The sequence below is a fragment of the Myotis lucifugus genome, unplaced genomic scaffold (assembly GCF_000147115.1).
Source record: "Myotis lucifugus unplaced genomic scaffold, Myoluc2.0 scaffold_442, whole genome shotgun sequence".
Lineage (NCBI taxonomy): Eukaryota > Metazoa > Chordata > Mammalia > Chiroptera > Vespertilionidae > Myotis > Myotis lucifugus.
In genome coordinates, this window is record NW_005871490.1 from 683,704 (window position 1) to 701,594 (window position 17,891).

A 17,891-nucleotide genomic window follows, 5' to 3' on the forward strand; every position below is an offset into this window, starting at 1 on the left:
CTCTGATAGGAGCTGAATCAAATAGTGTATTTTAGCAGTTTACTCATCATTTGGATTTTCTTTTCTGTCAGTTATATTTTCATATCTATGTCTGTTTTTCTTTTGGGTCGTCTTTTCCTTATTGATTTTATGATTCTTTATACTTTGGGAAATTTATTTTTGTGCTTGTAGAGATTTCCTCCCAGTCTGCGGCCTGTGTTCCCTTGAACAGTAAAAAGTCTTTAAATATATTTTTATAAGTAATATAATTAAATGTCTAAATGTTTTCCTGTATGGTTTTGTTTATTCTTTTTTAATTAAAATATAAAAATATATATCTGCAAGAATAGCACAAAACCCTGACATTCCCTTCTCAGGGGTTTCTGTTTTATGAGAAAGCATGTTCCCATCATTCAGAACATAAACATGCTGACAAAAGATGGCAGATGACTGCTGGGACCTCCATGTCACATAGAGATAACTCCCTTAGTTATGATTTACTTGTGTGTCATCATCAGCATGATTGTTCCATGTTTTAATTTTTTTCAGTTTTTGCAGTTTGATGAGTGTCAAACGCTCTCAGTGGTTTTTAATTTTTCTAGTTAATGATATTGGACATCTTTTCCTATGTTTTGTAGGTTTTTAAAGGTAGGAGAAAGCACAGATACTACTTGTTATAGTATATTGTTTTACTGATTACTGAACAGGTAAAAAAAAAAAGATCCCATATTGAGGTGAAAAACTAAGCTTAGAGGTCTAGTGAGAGCCACCTCCTATAGCAAAGTCTCTCTCACACTTAAAAGACCAGTGTTCCCTATATATTTGAAAATAAGTCTTTATTATTAGTAAAGAAAAGGTAAAGTATAGCAAATATAACGTGCAAGTACCCAAGCCCCAAATCCTGGGTAGATTTCCAGCATGTAATGAGATGATGCATTGACATATCTCTTCTTCTCTCCAGTGAACTTGAAGATGACTTACTTGGAGAAGATTTGCTGTCTGGCAAAAAGGTAAGAAGTAAAGATCTTTTTGAAACTAAATGGTAGTCATTTAATTACACTTAAAATATAGGAATATGTCTTCTGAAGGGGATGTATGTGTTCCTGGAAAGTTAGGTATAGATTAAAATTTTGTGAATTGAATTTTTAAGTGCACAAAGAACTGACTGTTAATTTACTGTTAGTAAATTCTCTGATAACTATAACTCAGACAGTAGATTCTTTAATAGTTTAGTTCCTATATTGTCCAAGGCACTCTAGCAGGTATTGAGTTTGTGAGAATGGTAACCATAAAACTACCACTTTTCTTGAAGGAACTTCATATTTGGAGTTAATATTTGGCATACTGGATCTGGAATTCACTTTTTGGGAATATTCAGAGATAAGCTTAAAGATAAGCTTATCTTTATACTCAAACATACTCAAATATACAGATATTCTATTTCCTTTCATTCTTATTCCATGTTTTTATACATACTTTACATATAAAATACTGTTTCTTTTAAATTTAGTGTTGTATCATTGGCATTTTCCTATTGTCACTAAATATTTTAAGATACTTTATAATGGCTATGTAATATTTCATTGTTTGTGTATACTGAAGTATACCTAGACTTTTCTATGTGCATTGGGGTTGTTTCCAGCTAATTGCTTATGATTTTTTAAAAACAACTTTTTAATAGAAAATTTAAATCCCATACAAACGAAGAGGGAACAGTGTAACAGGACCCTCATGCATTTGTCACCTGCTTTAGCAATTTTAGTTAAAGCCAGTCTTGCTTCATCTTTATGCAATGGGAAAAATATCCTCATGTGAGGATAACCAAAAATAACAAAAACAAAAATCTTCCTCAGTGCGATAGATGAAAAATGGTATCTAGTTGGTTTACTTTCTATTTATTTGGTTGCTAATGAGATTGAATTTGGTCAGGTATTGGTGAGTTTATTATAGGGCTGTGAGAGGAGCCCAGGCGATGGGTGCACTGGCTGCCTGACCACTGTCTTTTTCACACTTGAGTCTCCACAAAATGTACGGAGATGTAACTGACTGGAGAGAGACTCCTGGGCCACTGGTGGCCAGGGAGGTTAATGGCCTCCTTTCATTCAAAACCATGTATTGAGTGTAGCAAAAATGTCAGACTGTGAGGGACAACTTGAGGACAGGTTTGTCTGTGTCAAGGAGGGAGGTTGTAGAGTCAATTTTAAATATGTACAGGGTAGAAATTAAAGGCTGTAAACGTAAGACAAAGCAGGCTGGTGTGACCCGGTGAGAGCTATCAGAAATGGGCCGGGCTTGCGATGGCAGCTGACCGCTGGCCTGTGACTCCAGAGCTCCTTTGCTCTCCTTGTGCAGCAGCAGGCGCATGACAGTGCTCTTCGGGTGCACCCAGTGTTCTCCCAGGGTTGCTGTCCCATCAAAGTGCCTGCATTCTCGGGAGTCCCGGAGAGCCATGGGAGAACCACTCGTTCTCTTTCTTACTTGCTCCTCTTCTGTGCAGGAATGTCTGGCGGTTTGTTGAGAGTGGAGGAAGGTTTCGCGCATTCATGGCCACTGTCTCTTCCTTTCTTGGGCTCTTTTTGCCCTGCTTTCCCTCAGACCATCCTGAGCAGAACCCCCCTGGCTTCTCCGCTTCTGCCTGCGGAGAGAGCTCACTCCAGTTCATTGGGAGGGAGTTGAAAATCAGTTTGGCCTCAAGGATTTAGTCTAGCTCTTCCTTCCAGCTTTATCAATAAAGTGGGTGTTTTGATCATTGTCTCCTCTGTCTGTTACTCATTAGGTTCAGAATTGACACAAAGTTGAATCTGCAGAACTCAAAAGTGAGATATATTACCATCAGGGGTCCATTACAACATATATTCTTTTTTTGTTTGGTGAATTATTTGTTGGTTCATTGATTTTTGACAAATACTTAAATGTTCAACTAAAATAACTGAAGGAAGCAGCCTCTTATTGAATGGAATTTGGCTTTCATTGGATTAATTTTTAAAGATTTCCTGAAAGTGGTTTATTTAATGAATTGGGCAGCTATACCTAGGTTCACCCATGGCAGGCCTGGCTCACACCTGTTAATGGCGTTCCTGTCACTCAAAACTGGCCCAGTTGGGATGACCGAATATGTGGGCAACGAGGTGAAACTTCATTTTGACTCCATTAAAGCAGTCTGCTTTGTTTCAGCTGCTCCACCTCCCTTCAAGTAAACTAAGTACAGGGTCTGTTTTTATCTTATTCTAATGTCAGCGATTGGGTGGAGTCTCTTGGGACTAATAAGAACGACTAATAAGCTTGATATATTTTTGGCTTACATCAAAAATACTATAATAGAGAATATACAGACAAGTTTGAGAAGCCTATTTTTGTAGAAAGTATACAGACAAGCTTGAAAAATCTATTTTTATAAGCTATAAAATGCTGGGAAAATACTGCTTATTTGTTTGCTGCTTCTTTAAGTAGAAAACCAAGTGTGGTTTTTTTGTCCCTAATATGTGTGTGGGGGCAGGGCTTGGATTGTCTTTTGGAGGGGGAGTGGTAATTTATATATATCATAGAAATAATTTTAATAGACAAGGAAAATGTGAAGTTCCTCCCTGCCCCCTGTCTACGATACTGGTATATATTTAACCTGAGAGTATAGAAATGTGACCAGTTGACAAAATCACCAGTTACCTCTACTTGGCATAATGAGTGCACAGGGCCATCAAGAACAGGAGTGAGGACCTGAGTAGTCATATTTATTTTCATGTGCCAACTGTGTTGGACAAACCAAAGTTTTATTTTAATCCCTTATCATTTTAATTTAGTGATCCGGTTATTTAAAATCTGTTTATTTCTAAAATTCCACTTTTTTCCTTTTTCTTTAAAAAGTCTTTAGATTTTATATACTAACAATGTTACATTTAGTAAAATCTTATGGTGTCTTTAAGAAAAATTTTTGTTTGTAGGGTGTCACCACAAGACTTCCCTTTTTTGGTTAGAATTATAGTAAATATGATCATTATGCTTGTTACTTCTATACCTACTTGACTGTGCATCTAAAAACTAGTCTGGGGTAGTAAGCAAGTATGCTGTATGTGGGATTTCTCCATTTTGTCACTGGTTACATGAAACTGTGAAAACTTTCTGAATGGTAAATATTTTAATAACAAGGTTAGAAACAATCCAGTCAACGTGATTTTGCACTTTTTATAACAAGTCTTATTACGGAAATGACATGCATTAAGTAGATTTCTTATTTTAATTAGAATCAGTCGGATTTGTCAGATGAAGAGCTGAACGATGATCTTTTACAGAGTGATAATGAAGACGACGAAAATTTCAGGTACTCTATTAACTCCTTAAAAATTGTCTTTATTTAACTAAGTTGATAAGAACTGTTTGTAATTTATAATTACAATGGAGATAATTTAATGTATTATATTTTTAACATATGATTTTATTCTAAATGGGATATTAATATAACTCTGATGTAAAAGCCATAAATAGGTACATTTTTCTATAAGTAGATCAGCTGTTTAAAAGTCAGTGTTGGCCTTGCATTTAATGACCTCTGTGGGTTCTGCTGAGTGCAGGTGATAAGAAAGCTCAGCACAGGTGTGTACTGCTGTTTTGAGGAATTGCTATATCTGATTGGGGCAATGCCCCTGGGCTCGTCATTTTGTTTGCTGCTGTTTGCTGTTGCTGTTTTTGCTTTCTTCTAGACAGTTTTTACTTGTACCTAGCTGATTACCATTTGGGAATTGCCATTTTGGAAATTCCTTTGGACTGTACTTTATCTCCGGTTGACTATCTGAATGTAATTGTTTTAGTCTGTTTGGGCTGCAATAGTAAAATACTATAAACTGGGTGGCTTATAAACAACAAATTTATTTCCCACAGTTCTGGAGGCCGGGAAGTCCAAGGCCAAAGTGCTAGCTAGCCCTGTCAGGGTCTGGTGGGGACCCACTTTCTGGTTCACAGATGGTGCCTTCTCGCTGTGTTCTCAGGTGACAAAAGGGGAGAGAGGCTCTTTGGGGTCCCTTTTATAAGGGCACTAATCCCATCATGAAGCTCCAGCCTCGTGACTTAAGCACCTCCCAAAGCCTTCACCTCCACACACCACCATCACAGTGGGGTTGCCTTGAAGCAGACCTTTGGAGTTTTTAAACCACACGTCTGTGTGGCGTATATGTTTTGTTAGGATTGGATACTTAATATGTGGGACTTAGATGTATTTGCAAAATCTTGTATTTTAAGTGTATCTTACACTTTATTAGCCTTTGTGACTTAATAGGTAGAATATGAATTTTTTTTGCAGTTTTAAAACTTTAACCCTGGTATGTTGCTCAGAAATTATGAACTAATTTTTTCATGTTTGTGACTAGGATAAATTTTATTTACTTGAACATTAAAATGTAGTTTTATACACATTTTTAATATTTTTATTTTAAAATAGGAGCCTATAATTTGCACCATGGATTTAAAAAAATAGTTTTTATAATTATGATTTTTTGTTTATAGAGTAATACTCCTATTTTTACTTTGAAATCTTAGAAAACATGTCATCCTTTTCATTCTGGTAGTTAGAATGAAATAAAATATTTGCATTCAGATCTCAACTTTTGCCAGTCAAATCAGACCTGTTTTCCCAACTGGTTGATCTGATTCTCGTGGTCAAATAACCTGCAGCTGCTGATAGTCGGGGTGCTGTTCCATCAGAGGGTGCATTGCTGGCTTAGTATGCCACACAGGCTGCTGTCCCGTGAGAGTGTGCGGTGCTGGCTCAGTGCAGAATACGAGCTCTGTTTTCAGTCCTTGTTGGGCTTAGTGTGTATTTATAAGAACTGGAATAACTTTTCTCCAGTCAAGGTTTGTCCTTGTAACAGTTAATTGGTGTATGACTTAGTTTTAAGCTCCACTCTAATTGGCACCTTTCTGTATTTTTGTTCCCTCTAGTTCTCAGGGTGTCACAATTAGTCTGAAAACCACATCTGGCATGGTCACATCATATGAACTGGCTGACAACACTAATGACCAGTCTGGAGAACAGGAATCCGAGTATGAGCAAGGAGAGGATGAACTGGTTTATCACAAGTCCGATGGGTCTGAATTGTATGCTCATGAGTATCCGGAGGAAGGACAGTATGAAGGCCAGGATGCCGAGCTGACAGAAGACCACATGGAGTATGTGGAAGAGCCAGAGGAGGAGCAGCTGTACAATGACGAAGTGTTGGACATCGAGATCAATGAGCCTTTAGATGAATTCACAGTGAGTCCTTCTCCTTTGTGTGCCAAAGATAACCTGGCTGCCAGGGCACAGGTTTCTAGACTGATTTGAAATCTATTTCCCTCCCTCGGGAGGGAGGGAAATTAGACCTTATTATCACTGTCTGCCAGTTTCTTTATCTGAGCTGTGACAAAGTTTGTGTTGACAGCTTGTTTGGCTGGAGGTAATGCTCCTTTGTCATTCTGGAAGGCTGTACAGAATTGTGACCTTGAGGATTGCACCCTAAGGAAGAAAACAGCTTTGTGTGGTGCAGATACACTGTCAATTGTTAGAAGTACTTAATGCAGAGCTTTTATTCTGGCTTTAGACAAGATCTGATAAAGTTCTTCTAAGGTGAAAAGATTATTGACCTGCTAAAGACATCTTTAAGGTGCTAATATTTGAAAGTGATTGATGTTCTGTTCATTCATCCTTTCTGTAACCGAGAACTGTCCAAACAGGAATAAAGAGATGGGAGGTTAGTTTAGGAAATGTCACAGGAATTTGTTATCTGTGATCAGGAAGTGGAGACTGCTGATTTTTATTTCAGAAAGATGATTTTCATAGTAGCTTTCTGTTTTTAAATTGAATATCAACAGAAAAGGTGCTAGTGAAAGGCTGCTCATGTGTCTTTAGTGATTCATCATTAAAGAGATTTGTTTTTAAAACTAGCTCTTACGAGATTATGTGGAAGGATGTGATCATAGCTGCAGTAGGATCTTGGGGTTTTCAGGACATAGGGGTTGCACTGAAATGCATGGTACATGGGGCTGCAGGGGGTGGGGGAGCCTGCAGAGTTAGAGGGTGTACACAGCCTCTTGTAGGGGGAGCTCTGCCCTCTCTCCTATGATCTCATTCAGAGGAAGCTTGCATTTGAGAAAAAGGTTCAAAAAGTGCTGGATTTTGGCCAATGAAATACATATCCTATATAATAAAAGGGTAATATGCAAATTGACTGAAGGACGGAACGACCGGTCGCTATGACACACACACTAACCACCACGGGGCAGACGCTCAATGCAGGAGCTGCCCCCCTGGTGGTCAGTGCGCTCCCACAGAGGGATCATGGCTCAGCCACAAGCCAGGCTCATGGTTGGCGAGCGCAGCGGCCCACCTCCATGGTAGTGCTAAGGATGTCCCCTCAAGGGCTCCCGGACTGCGAAAGGGCACAGGCAGGGCTGAGGATCCCCCCCACCCCCACCTCCCACCCTCCCCTTTAGTGCACGAATGTTGTGCACCGAACCTCTAGTATGTATATAATTGCAAAAAGATTGTGTGAGAAATCCTCACCTGTCTGAATTCAAGTAACGGACTCAAAGACAGAAGTATGGGAAAAATCAGACTTTTAATAAGTTCTCAAGAGCAGGTGTCTGTCCAGTTGTACAGGCACACCTGGGGCAGCAAACACAGCCTGTTTATTCAGTCCCTCCTCCGGGTCCTCATTGGCTGAGTCCTATGGGGTCACCTGTTTCCTCATATGTCGCCTAGGTCTTGCTGTCTCCCATTGGGCCATTTAAAAAAATTGGGCTGAAGCCTTTTCTAGTTGCCTCCACCTCCCCCAGTCTAGTTGAGGCAGGTACTTCGGGGGTTTCCGCCATGATGCTGGCCACAGTGCTTTGTTCTTATATCCTCTTCCCTCCTCCCTACATTCTGTTTGCTCTGGGGAAATTCAGCAACCATTTCCATCAAAAGCCGACCATGCTGGAGATGGGTCACAGAGGCCCATTTCCTACAGCTTGTTTATGTGGAATCTTAGAATATTTAGTTCCAGTCGTGATTATGTTTGAGTATCTTAGTAGCTATTTGATTTGACTCTTTTTAATGCTTTCTGTTCAGTAGGTCTAGTAATGAAAACTGTTTGAAGTTTTGGTAAAGAGAGGCACGGAAAAGGCATCCTGGACACTTGTTCTTTGCTAATCCTGTAATGGTTTGTATTGGTCATCCTTCCCTGTGTGGACAGGTGCTCTCTGCTCTCCTGCTGTGTTGTAAGCCAGCTTAATGTGGGGCACTACTTAGAATGCTTCTTAAAAGTGAAGTCACAGTCTTTTAAAATTGTGCCTAGTTATTCCCTAGTTGTAGCATTTTATTCTTTCTACTGAATATCAGTAAAATCAGATGATTGGCAAATTGTATCTGGTCCTCTCCCTTGTAAATTCAGCAGTTCAACCAGTCTGTACTGATGTTCAGGCACTGGGGCCACAAATATTGCTAAAAGACATGAAGCATGAAGCATGGCCCTTGCCTTCTGTGCACTTAAATTTATTGGAACAAACTTCAGTTGGAAAGCACTTGTTAGTGTGCCCCCCACAGGGTGTACCCTCATCGTGGCACTCCTGTAGTTTGTTAGGAAGAGTATTTCTAGTAAGTGAGTTTTCCATCCATCCTCACACTGAGATTACATAGGGCCATGGTTGTATAATGTCCATCTGAATTAGCCAGCCTTTGTGGTCTGAGATTCAGGTATCAAAAAGAAAAAAATATTGCAATTAAATATACTCACAGTACTTTTCTTTGTTAAAATTAATTTTTTTTTCAGGAATTAAAAAAAATACTTAGAAATTCTGAAAGTGCTATAATATTTTTACAGAGAGTTATAAACTTTAAAGATGAGGCTGAGTAGTTGGGTGTCTTTTTGTGAGTTAGTGTCAGCTCACTTCAGTACATGGAGCTTTACAGCCACGGTCGTTCTTTCCTTTCTCCCATCTTCATAGTTCACGGCGGTGGAATCTGGCATTACCTCTTCTTTGTTTGGTATGTGGACTTAAACTGTGAAATCCTCCCCCCAGCTCTGCAGCAAGGAGGCCGTTATTGGTGTTCGTATTCATTTATTCTTCACTATTAGACTAACGAGCACAAGTAGATCGCATGCCTGTGTGTCCCATGGGGTTTAGTTTATTACCTGTGGTTGCCAGTCCTACTCTGCAGTGCTGACCATGAGCATGGTCTGTCCATTCTAGCTTACTCTGGGAGAGCACATGGAGGATTTTGTGTATCTGGGGGTAGAATCAAAACCACGGCATTTTACATGTGAAGAGCCAGATCTGCATTGATGAACAAAGAGCTCTGGTGTTCTTTCCCGCTATACTCAGAAGTGTGAAGATCCTTAGATCTTAAGGATTTTGCTGGTCCTGTTCTTGAGAGTGAATTGGTATTTGATTTAAAAACTTGTACTTAGGAACGAGTGCATATCACTCATTATGTAACAAAACATTAGAAAATTGTTGAGTAATTTATACTTCAAGCACAATCAATTTACTAGTATTTAGGGTCTTTAAAATTAATGGAGTGAGATTTCATAAAACATTGCTGTGTAAGAACAGTTTCAGGATGATAATTTATGAAAAGGGCAGCAGAGTTTTGTTTGCCAGTGAGGATCCAGTACTGCAGACTGTACTTGAGTGTCTATTGGCTGGACTTTTGATTAGCATCATTTGGCCATGTTTGTTCTCTCTGACTTTGGGAATGGTGTCAGTTGGTTCCTGACGGTCTCATCTGCCTTGGAGGTTTTGGAAGTTTGTTTAATTTGGGACAGTGGATTTTCCTCTCTCTGTACTGTACAGAAGGTTGTTCAGTCTCCATGGTGTGTTCACTCTTTGATGCCTGCCTGTAACTGTCCAGTGTTCATTTTATTGGGGGTGGGGGGCAGGGACACTGGGAAGTCCAGTTCCCCCGGATAGGATCAGATCTTCTAGTCTCTTGCTGGCAATACTTGCAGGAGCCTTTCTTCCCCTCTCAGCTGGCTGCTTCCTACTGGGTGCCCTCAAGAACCTCCTGCCTGCTGACATGCCCCTTACATTTCATATAGACCTGAATCATCTCTTATTCAGGGACCGGCTGATGGAGAACCTGAATCTAGCCTGTGGTTCTCAGTGCAGCTCCTGTGTTGAACTGAATTGCTCTTCTTTGGTCTTCTGTTGCTGTAAGGTTTGAACCTGGTGTGACCCCAGGCCCTTACTGCTGCTGGGCTCTTCATGGGAGCAGGTGGTCACTTTCTGTTTAGGTTACTGCCCTTAGTGCTAATTTTATTAAAGCGATTTCTTGGAGTTTGGGCACTTGGAGTTTGTCTCAGAGCCCCTGTCACTGACCACAGCAGTTGGGTTCCATGCTGTGCTCTGTTCTCATTGGCACAGGGGAAGGTCATCTTCCTTTGCGTTTAGTGTTTTCTCCTCCGGCAGGTAACTGCCGTAGTAAAATGTGCTAAAACAATTAAGCATGAGTCAACAAGATGAAACATGCTGAAAACGCCCTAAAAGCTATATGCAAAAAACTTTTCTCTTCTAATGGCTGTTAGGATGAAGAATTCTTGCAGGCTTATGAAGGGATATCTTTGGAGGAACATTAATGATTAGATCCAGTCATAGAGTAAATGAACTCGTAATATGTGTGAATTAATAAGAGCATATCTCAGACATACTTAGTAAGGCTGATGATCATTTTGGGAAAAGTTGGACCTCTCCTTGCACTTTAATTATACATATATGGATCTCAGATTGAATAAAGATTTCAGTGTACAAAAACTAAATAAGCATGCATAAGTACACATGCACGTACACACATCAAACTGTACATGCATTAAAAGAAAACATTTTAATGATGTGTTAGCTTTAGGTTTACCAGTAAATCTGAAAACTCGCTGAATATTAGTTTACTTTCCACTAGTGTAGAAAGTTCCAGAGGTCATTTTAGACCTGGTGTTGTCCTCACTGGGTAATCAGTGTGCAGGCTTCATGCCAATTTGATGGTACAGCTCCTGGGCTGCTGCTTTCCCAGGGCCACATCCGGCAGCAGGCTGTGCAGGGGACTAAAGGGACTGTGCGGAATTTGCCCACAACACTTCATCACCATCTCGTAAGTTGTGCCTTAGTCACAGGGCTGTCCCTCACAGCAGGGAGACTGGTGGATGTAGCACAAGCATGTCAGACTTGCGGCCTGCATGCAGCCCAGCCAATATAACGGTGTGTAAGAAATGTTTTAATAAAAATTTTGTGACTTAATTTTTATAATATCCTATTATACATAATCTTATATAATAAAAGCCTAATATGCTAAGTGTCTGGTCGACTGGTTGGCTGTTCAACCAATCAAAACGTAATATGCTAATGATATGCGAAGTCAGCTCAACCGCTCGCTATGACGTGCACTGACCACCAGGGGGCAGAAAGTCGACCGGTTGACCAGTCGCTATGACGTGCACTGACAACCAGGGGGCAGATGCTCCAACCGGTAGGTTAGCTTGCTGCTGGGGTCCGGCAGATTGGGACTGAGCAAGATGGGCCAGACATGCCCTGGAGCCCTCCTGTGGTCCCTCCCCGGCTGGCCAACCTTCCGCGTCCCTCCCTGTCCCTGATCGTGCACCGGTGGGGTCCCTTGACCTGGCCTTTGCCCTCTTGCAATCCAGGACCCCTTGGGGGATGTCGGAGAGCTGGTTTTGGCCCAATCCCGCAAGGCAGGCCGAGGGACCCCAGTGGTACACGAATTCGTGCACCGGGCCTCTAGTTATTAATAACAAACTACAGTGTTTGCTAATGGCTGATTAACCGTGTTGCATTCATTTCCCTTCCGAGCCTTATGCGCAGGCACACCATTTCTCTCCACTAATACTAGCAGCGAATATTTTAGCAGCCAATTGTCACGTCATTAGTCCTGTACTGACTTGCTTGGTGTGCGCAACAGGAAATATTTCACTAATGGAGGACAAGAAAAATAGGTTTATTTGCGTTACGCTTATTAATTTGTGCAGTTATTCAGTGTCTGGTAAGTTAATGTTCAATAAAATATTAATTTTTATTAAAATGTTCTATTTTTTTATGTTAACGATTACTCATGTCTCTATCGAAATAAACCTACGTTTCTATGAAAATTGAAGCTTTTGTTTTTTCGTGGCCCACATAAACTTAAACCTTGTTTATTTGGCCTGTGTTAGCTTTTGAGTTTGACATGCTTGATGTAGTGTTTTATTAGTTGTCAGTGTGTCCAGCTTAGCCTGGGACTTTTATTCTTAAGGACGTGACAGAGTGTGAATGGAAGTGAGCACTAGGTTGTCTCTGCTCCTCTTGGTATTAGGCCATGAAGGAAAAGAGTCATCTGGTCATATAAAGATACCCTAAAACAAGGTTAGACAAGTGACAAGAGTGGGGAAATATTTACATGTGAGCCTAAGAATTAATATACTTAGTGTATAAAGTTAGTATATTCAGTATATAGTAGGTTCAGTATATACAGAGGTTCAGTAAAGCAGTGATGGCGAACCTTTTGAGCTCGGCGTGTCAGCATTTTGAAAAACCCTAACTTAACTCTGGTGCCGTGTCACATATAGAAATTTATGATATTTGCAACCATAGTAAAACAAAGATTTATATTTTTGATGTTTATTTTATATGTTTAAGTGCCATTTAACAAAGAAAAATCAACCAAAAAAATGAGTTCACGTATCACCTCTGACACGCGTGTCATAGGTTCGCCATCACTGCCCTAAAGGAAGGGTAAGTAATGTGAGAAAGTAATCAAAAAATAAGGAAAGTAATAAAAAAATCAGAAAGTATATAAAACGTATATAAAAAGTAAAATAAAAGTTAAAACAAAAATTTGAATTTTAACCTATTTTAATGTTGGCAAAAATAAAAATTATTGGTCAGGTATAGTCTCATTCAGTTGAGGAACCATTGTGGAAATAGTGACTGCCAGGAGGCGATTTTCCTTGGGTCTGTCATGTCTGCGTGGTTTGTGAGCAAAGAGTTGACTTATCTTTGTTCTTGGGTATCTTTTCAAGGATCTATGATACATAAACAGCCTTGAAAGACAGTACCATCCTCCTGAGCAAGGGGCAGGCTTGCTTTCTGCTCACAGACTCATATCCCTCAACTCAGGGTCCCCTGTGTGCAGGATCACCCAGATCTCCTCTTCACATGGTCCGGAGGGAATTTGGGCTCAGGAAGCTGGCCCAAAATGCCACTGCTCTTGTTAAAAGTAATAAATTGTCCTAGTCTCTGACCAGGAGTCTTGTGTCTTCTCACAGCACCTACAAAACAGTGGCAGGCTGCCTCACTGGCCTGCAAGAGGGTAAAAGTCTCAGACCTTTCACTGTTCTTGACAGTATCAAACGCCTTAGAGTCCGGGGTTTCATCCACTTTGACGAAGTCATTCAAAAGAGTTCATCTAGGATGTGTTTAAAGATCACACCAGGTACTTGTTTGCAGCCTTGAGAATAAATGGAACCATGTAGATTTTTCGAGAGGGTCAGGTAAATGGTGGCCTTACCTTAGAAGAACTGTAGGACACCTCTCTGTTGGACATGGAAGGAGGCTTGTGACGTGTCAGATGAGAACAAGATAACAGAATTCTCCCCTTAAGTTCCCCCGTTAACTGCGTAGATATATGTATGACTCAAAAACCATCTATGTGGATAAAGACAAAAATGGTTCTAGATAGGGGATATTATGCTTTGTACACCAAATTTTTTTAAAATGTTTTTGCTATGAGAATAACTTTTATCAACTTGGAAATACAGGGTGGTTAAAACCTTGAGCCTTTAATTTGGAAGGCACAGAACTATACTGCATTTGTTTCACTCCTGGGATTTCTAGTTGCTGTAACTCTTATATAAAACACTCGAGTCATTGTCATTATGAATCTGTTTATAGAGCAGAAAGTAAAACCCAATCTGGATGAAATAGCTTGTCTTTTTATACCACCTGTTACGAGAGTCACGCATACATTTACTTTCTTAGCCTTTTGTCCTTGATTGTTGGTTTACCTTGTTTATGTTGCTCGTTTTTTGTGTTGATTGACAATTCCTTGTACTAATACTTTTTGCTCTCAGGACTGTTACCAGCCCTTGGAAGCAGGGATTTGCTGGCTTGTTTTCTTAGAGTGGAATTACCGACTGTCAGGCAGAAAGACCATTATTGAGCACTTGGGCCTGGTCCTATTCAGGTGCTCAGGAGGTGTTGGTGTCCTGTGCCGTTTCAGCATCTTTCGGAGGGCTTTGCTTTTGGAGGACTGTCATTCTATCTTTTTTAGAAGTCTAAGTTATAAAGTCCTCAGGGAGGATCAACGGCTTTAATTTGCCACTTATAGGTGTCTTCCTAGTTTTTGATTCCTTTTCTTAAGTGCCTGCAGGGTGTTGATGAACCAACAGTACTTGGCTTGTGTTGCCTGGCAGTGTGCAAGGCTCTGGGTTGCTTCAGACAGTAGAGAGCGTCCTGCCTTTCAGATGACTTGATCTCAGGAGTTGTGTTTAAGTACATATTAGAATCTGAATTATGGAACTCAAAAGTAATTTCATTTTAAAAGCCTATTTTAGGTTGCTCCTTTTACTTAATGAGTGTTCTTGATTGGGTAATACAAAGAAATCACTATACTGAAAACAAATTAGAAAGATGTAATTATGAAGATGATCAGCTTTTTAAATTATACAGCCACATCAGTGCCAGTTGTGCTGTTGTCTTAAAAAATGGTTTAAAAGGTTGCTATTTTAGTTTTGGCACATATAAAGGAAGAGATGAGAGAAGCTTTAAAAAAAGCTTTGCACTGTTTAAATATTTACTTTTTCAGTTGTGATAACATTTACATTCAGTGATGGGCACAGTACTTGTTCATTTATCCTGATAATAGATACTTGGGTTGTTTCCATTTCCTTTTGCGGCTGTATCTTTTCTTTTCACTTGGTATTAACTAGGAGTGGAATTACTGGGACAGGGTAGGATTATGCTTAATTCTACACAGAATCACCAATTGGTTTTCCAAAGTGGTTGTATCATTCTGTACTCCCACCAGTCCTGTATGAGATCTCAATTGTTCTCCATCATTTGCTATTGTTAATCTTGTCCATTTAGTATTCACACCCATGATCTGAGTTTGTAGTTCTCTGATAACTAATGATGTTTTGTACCTTTCCATGTGCTGGACTTATATATCATATATCTTCTTTGCATCCATTTTTAGTCTCTTTTTAAAAAGTAGGTTGTCTTTAAAATTTTTGTCTATATATGCTATACATAGTTTATATAGTCTACACAAAAATATGTATTGTCTATACATGTATATTATCTATAGATTTTCTGTGTAGATTGTAGTATCTCTATATACTGTCTATATTCTAGATATATGGATATGTATATATTCTAGATATAAGTCCATTGGCAGATATATCTTTTTTTTAAATTAATAAATCTTTAGTGTTCAGATTATTACAGATGTTCCTCTTTTCCCCCCCCGTAGCTCCCCTCCACCTGGTTCCCACCCCACCCCATGCCCTTAGCCCCTGCCACTGTCCTCATCCATAGGTGTAAGATTTTTGTCCAATCTCTTACCGCACCCCCCACACCCCCTTTCCCCCAAGAATTGTCAGTTCACTCCCTTTCTATGCCCCTGCTTATATTATATTCACCAGTTTATTCTGACTTAATTTTTAGGTTCACTTATTGATAGGTATTTATTTGTTGTCACTTTATTGTTCATAGATTTTATCTTTACCTTTTTCTTCTTCTTCCTCTTCTTAAAGAATATCCTTCAGCATTTCATATAATCCTGGTTTGGTGGTGATGAACTCCTTTAGCTTTTTCTTGTCTGTGAAGCTCTTTATCTGACCTTCAGTTCTACATGATAGCTTTGCTGGGTAGAGTAATCTTGGTTGTAGGTTCTTGCTATTCATCGCTTTGAATATTTCTTGCCACTCCCTTCTGGCCTGCATGGTTTCTGTTGAGAAATCAGCTGACAGTCGTATGGGTACTCCCTCGTAGGTAACTAACTGTTTTTCTCTTCCTGCTTTTAAGATTCTCTCTTTGTCTTTAGCCCTTGGCATTTTAATTATGATGTGTCTTGGTGTGATCCTCTTTGGATTCCTTTTGTTTGGGGTTCTCTTCACTTCCTGGACTTGTAAGTCTATTTCTTTCATCAGGTAGGGGAAGTTTTCTGTCATGATTTCTTCTAATAGGCTTTCAGTATCTTGCTCTCTCTTCTTCTGGCACCCTGATAATTCGGATGTTGGTACGTTTGAAGTTGTCCCAGAGGCTCCTTACACTATCTTCATATTTTTGGATTCTTTTTTCGTTTTGCTTTTCCGGATGGGTGTTTTTTGCTTCTTCATATTTCAAATCTTTGACTTGATTCTTGGGATCCTCTCATCTGCTGTTGGATCTCTGTATATTATTCTTTATTTCAGTCAGTGTACGTTTAATTTCTGACTGGTCCTTTTCCATTTTTTTGGCATTCTCATTAAGATCCTTGAAGGTCTCACCTCACTAAGTTCCTCAGAGGTTCGTAGAAGATTCTTGAGTAATCTTATAACTGTGGTTCTGAACTCTATGTCCTCCATTAGTTTGCTTTCCTCCCATTTCTTTCATTTGTGACATGTTTCTTTGTCTTCGCAGTTTTGGCTGACTGCGAGGACCCACTGTGTCTATAAGAAGAACTGCTGTGCTGGAGACACCCTTATGGGGCAGGACTTGCTTCAATGGCGTTTTGGTGCTCACTGAGTCTGCCTCTTGAGTGTGTCCCTTTTAGATGTGAGGAGTTGAAATCTGGTATCTGACCAGGGGTACCCTTGCTCCTGGATCTCCAAGTCAACCACTGTGTGAGTCCACCCAGCAGGAGCTATAGCGATATCAGCAGGTTTCTCCTCTTTGTTTGGGATTTGGAAGTTTTGGAGCTCTCTGACCCAGCTGCAGTTAGATTAGGCTGCAAAAGGCGAGGTGATTCCTTTGTGCCGCTGAGCACAGCTTGGGAGGGGATGTAATTTGAGTGGGGCGGGGTCTCAGAGAATCACCAGGGTGGAGCAAACAGCAATGGCTGTCATCAGCGTCTCCGCGACTCCTCACCTCTGCAGTCCCGCGCCCCCACGGCAACAATGATCCCTGCAAGCAGCTCTGTGAGAAAGCCACCCTCACTTCCCAAACTGCTGCAAGTCAGTCCAGGAGCTTGTATCTCCTTCCAATTGAAAAAAAACGCGCATCCAGGTGCAGCCCGCCTCGCGCGTGCCTTTGTACCTCTGTTCTTGGCGCCTCTGCACCTCCTACCTGGTCTCAATGTACTTCTTTCTTTCCTTCTAGTTGTAGAACTTCCACTCGGCCAGGTTTCCCCTGGTTCTGGATGATAGCTGTTTTGTCTTATAGTTGTAGTTTCGATGTTGTTTTGGGGGGCAGCACACACAGGTTTATACCTTATGCCGCCATCTTGGTTCTCCGGCAGATATATCTATAATAATAAAAGAGTAATATGCTAATTAGACCGGATGTCTTTCCGGATGTCATTCAGGACGTCCTTCCTGATGAAGCTGGGGCCAGAGGGAAGCCAGCCCGGGTCCCAGGTGCCTGCGGGCGGCCCGAGGGAAGCCAGCCCGGGTCCTGAGTGCCTGCTGGCGGCTGGAGGAGGGAAGCCAGGGTCCCAGGTGCCAGAGGGTTCCGGCAGCTGAGGGAAGGAAGGCCTACTTTTGCACAAATTTTCATGCATTGGGCCTCTAGTCTATGCTAATTAGACCGGGAGACCTTCTGGACAAAGCCATGGTGGCGGGGCTGAGGCAGAGGCAGTTAGGGGCAATCAGGCCAGGAGGGGAGGGCAGTTGGGGGTGACCAGGGCGGGGGGGGGGGGGCAGTTGGGAGCGAACAGGCCAGAGGGTGGGGGGGCAGTTGGCAACAAGCAGTGTGGGGTGATCAGGCCGACGGGGGCGGGGGGCAGT

General features: G+C 40.9%; 1 protein-coding gene across 6 annotated transcripts in view; it reads left to right on the forward strand.

Annotated features, from left to right (window-relative positions):
* The window catches only part of RBM33 (RNA binding motif protein 33), a 114,631-nt gene that overhangs the window by 19,743 nt on the left and 76,997 nt on the right, over positions 1–17,891 (forward strand). For all 6 annotated transcript variants that reach the window (XR_002826309.1, XM_023744273.1, XM_023744270.1 and 3 more), the window contains exons 3-5: positions 941–989; positions 4,218–4,294; positions 5,908–6,220. Coding sequence is in view for 5 of the 6 variants with exons in the window: in XM_023744273.1 (XP_023600041.1) it covers positions 941–989; positions 4,218–4,294; positions 5,908–6,220 (439 nt within the window). In the remaining variant the exon portion in view is untranslated. The remainder of the gene's footprint in view (positions 1–940; positions 990–4,217; positions 4,295–5,907; positions 6,221–17,891) is intronic.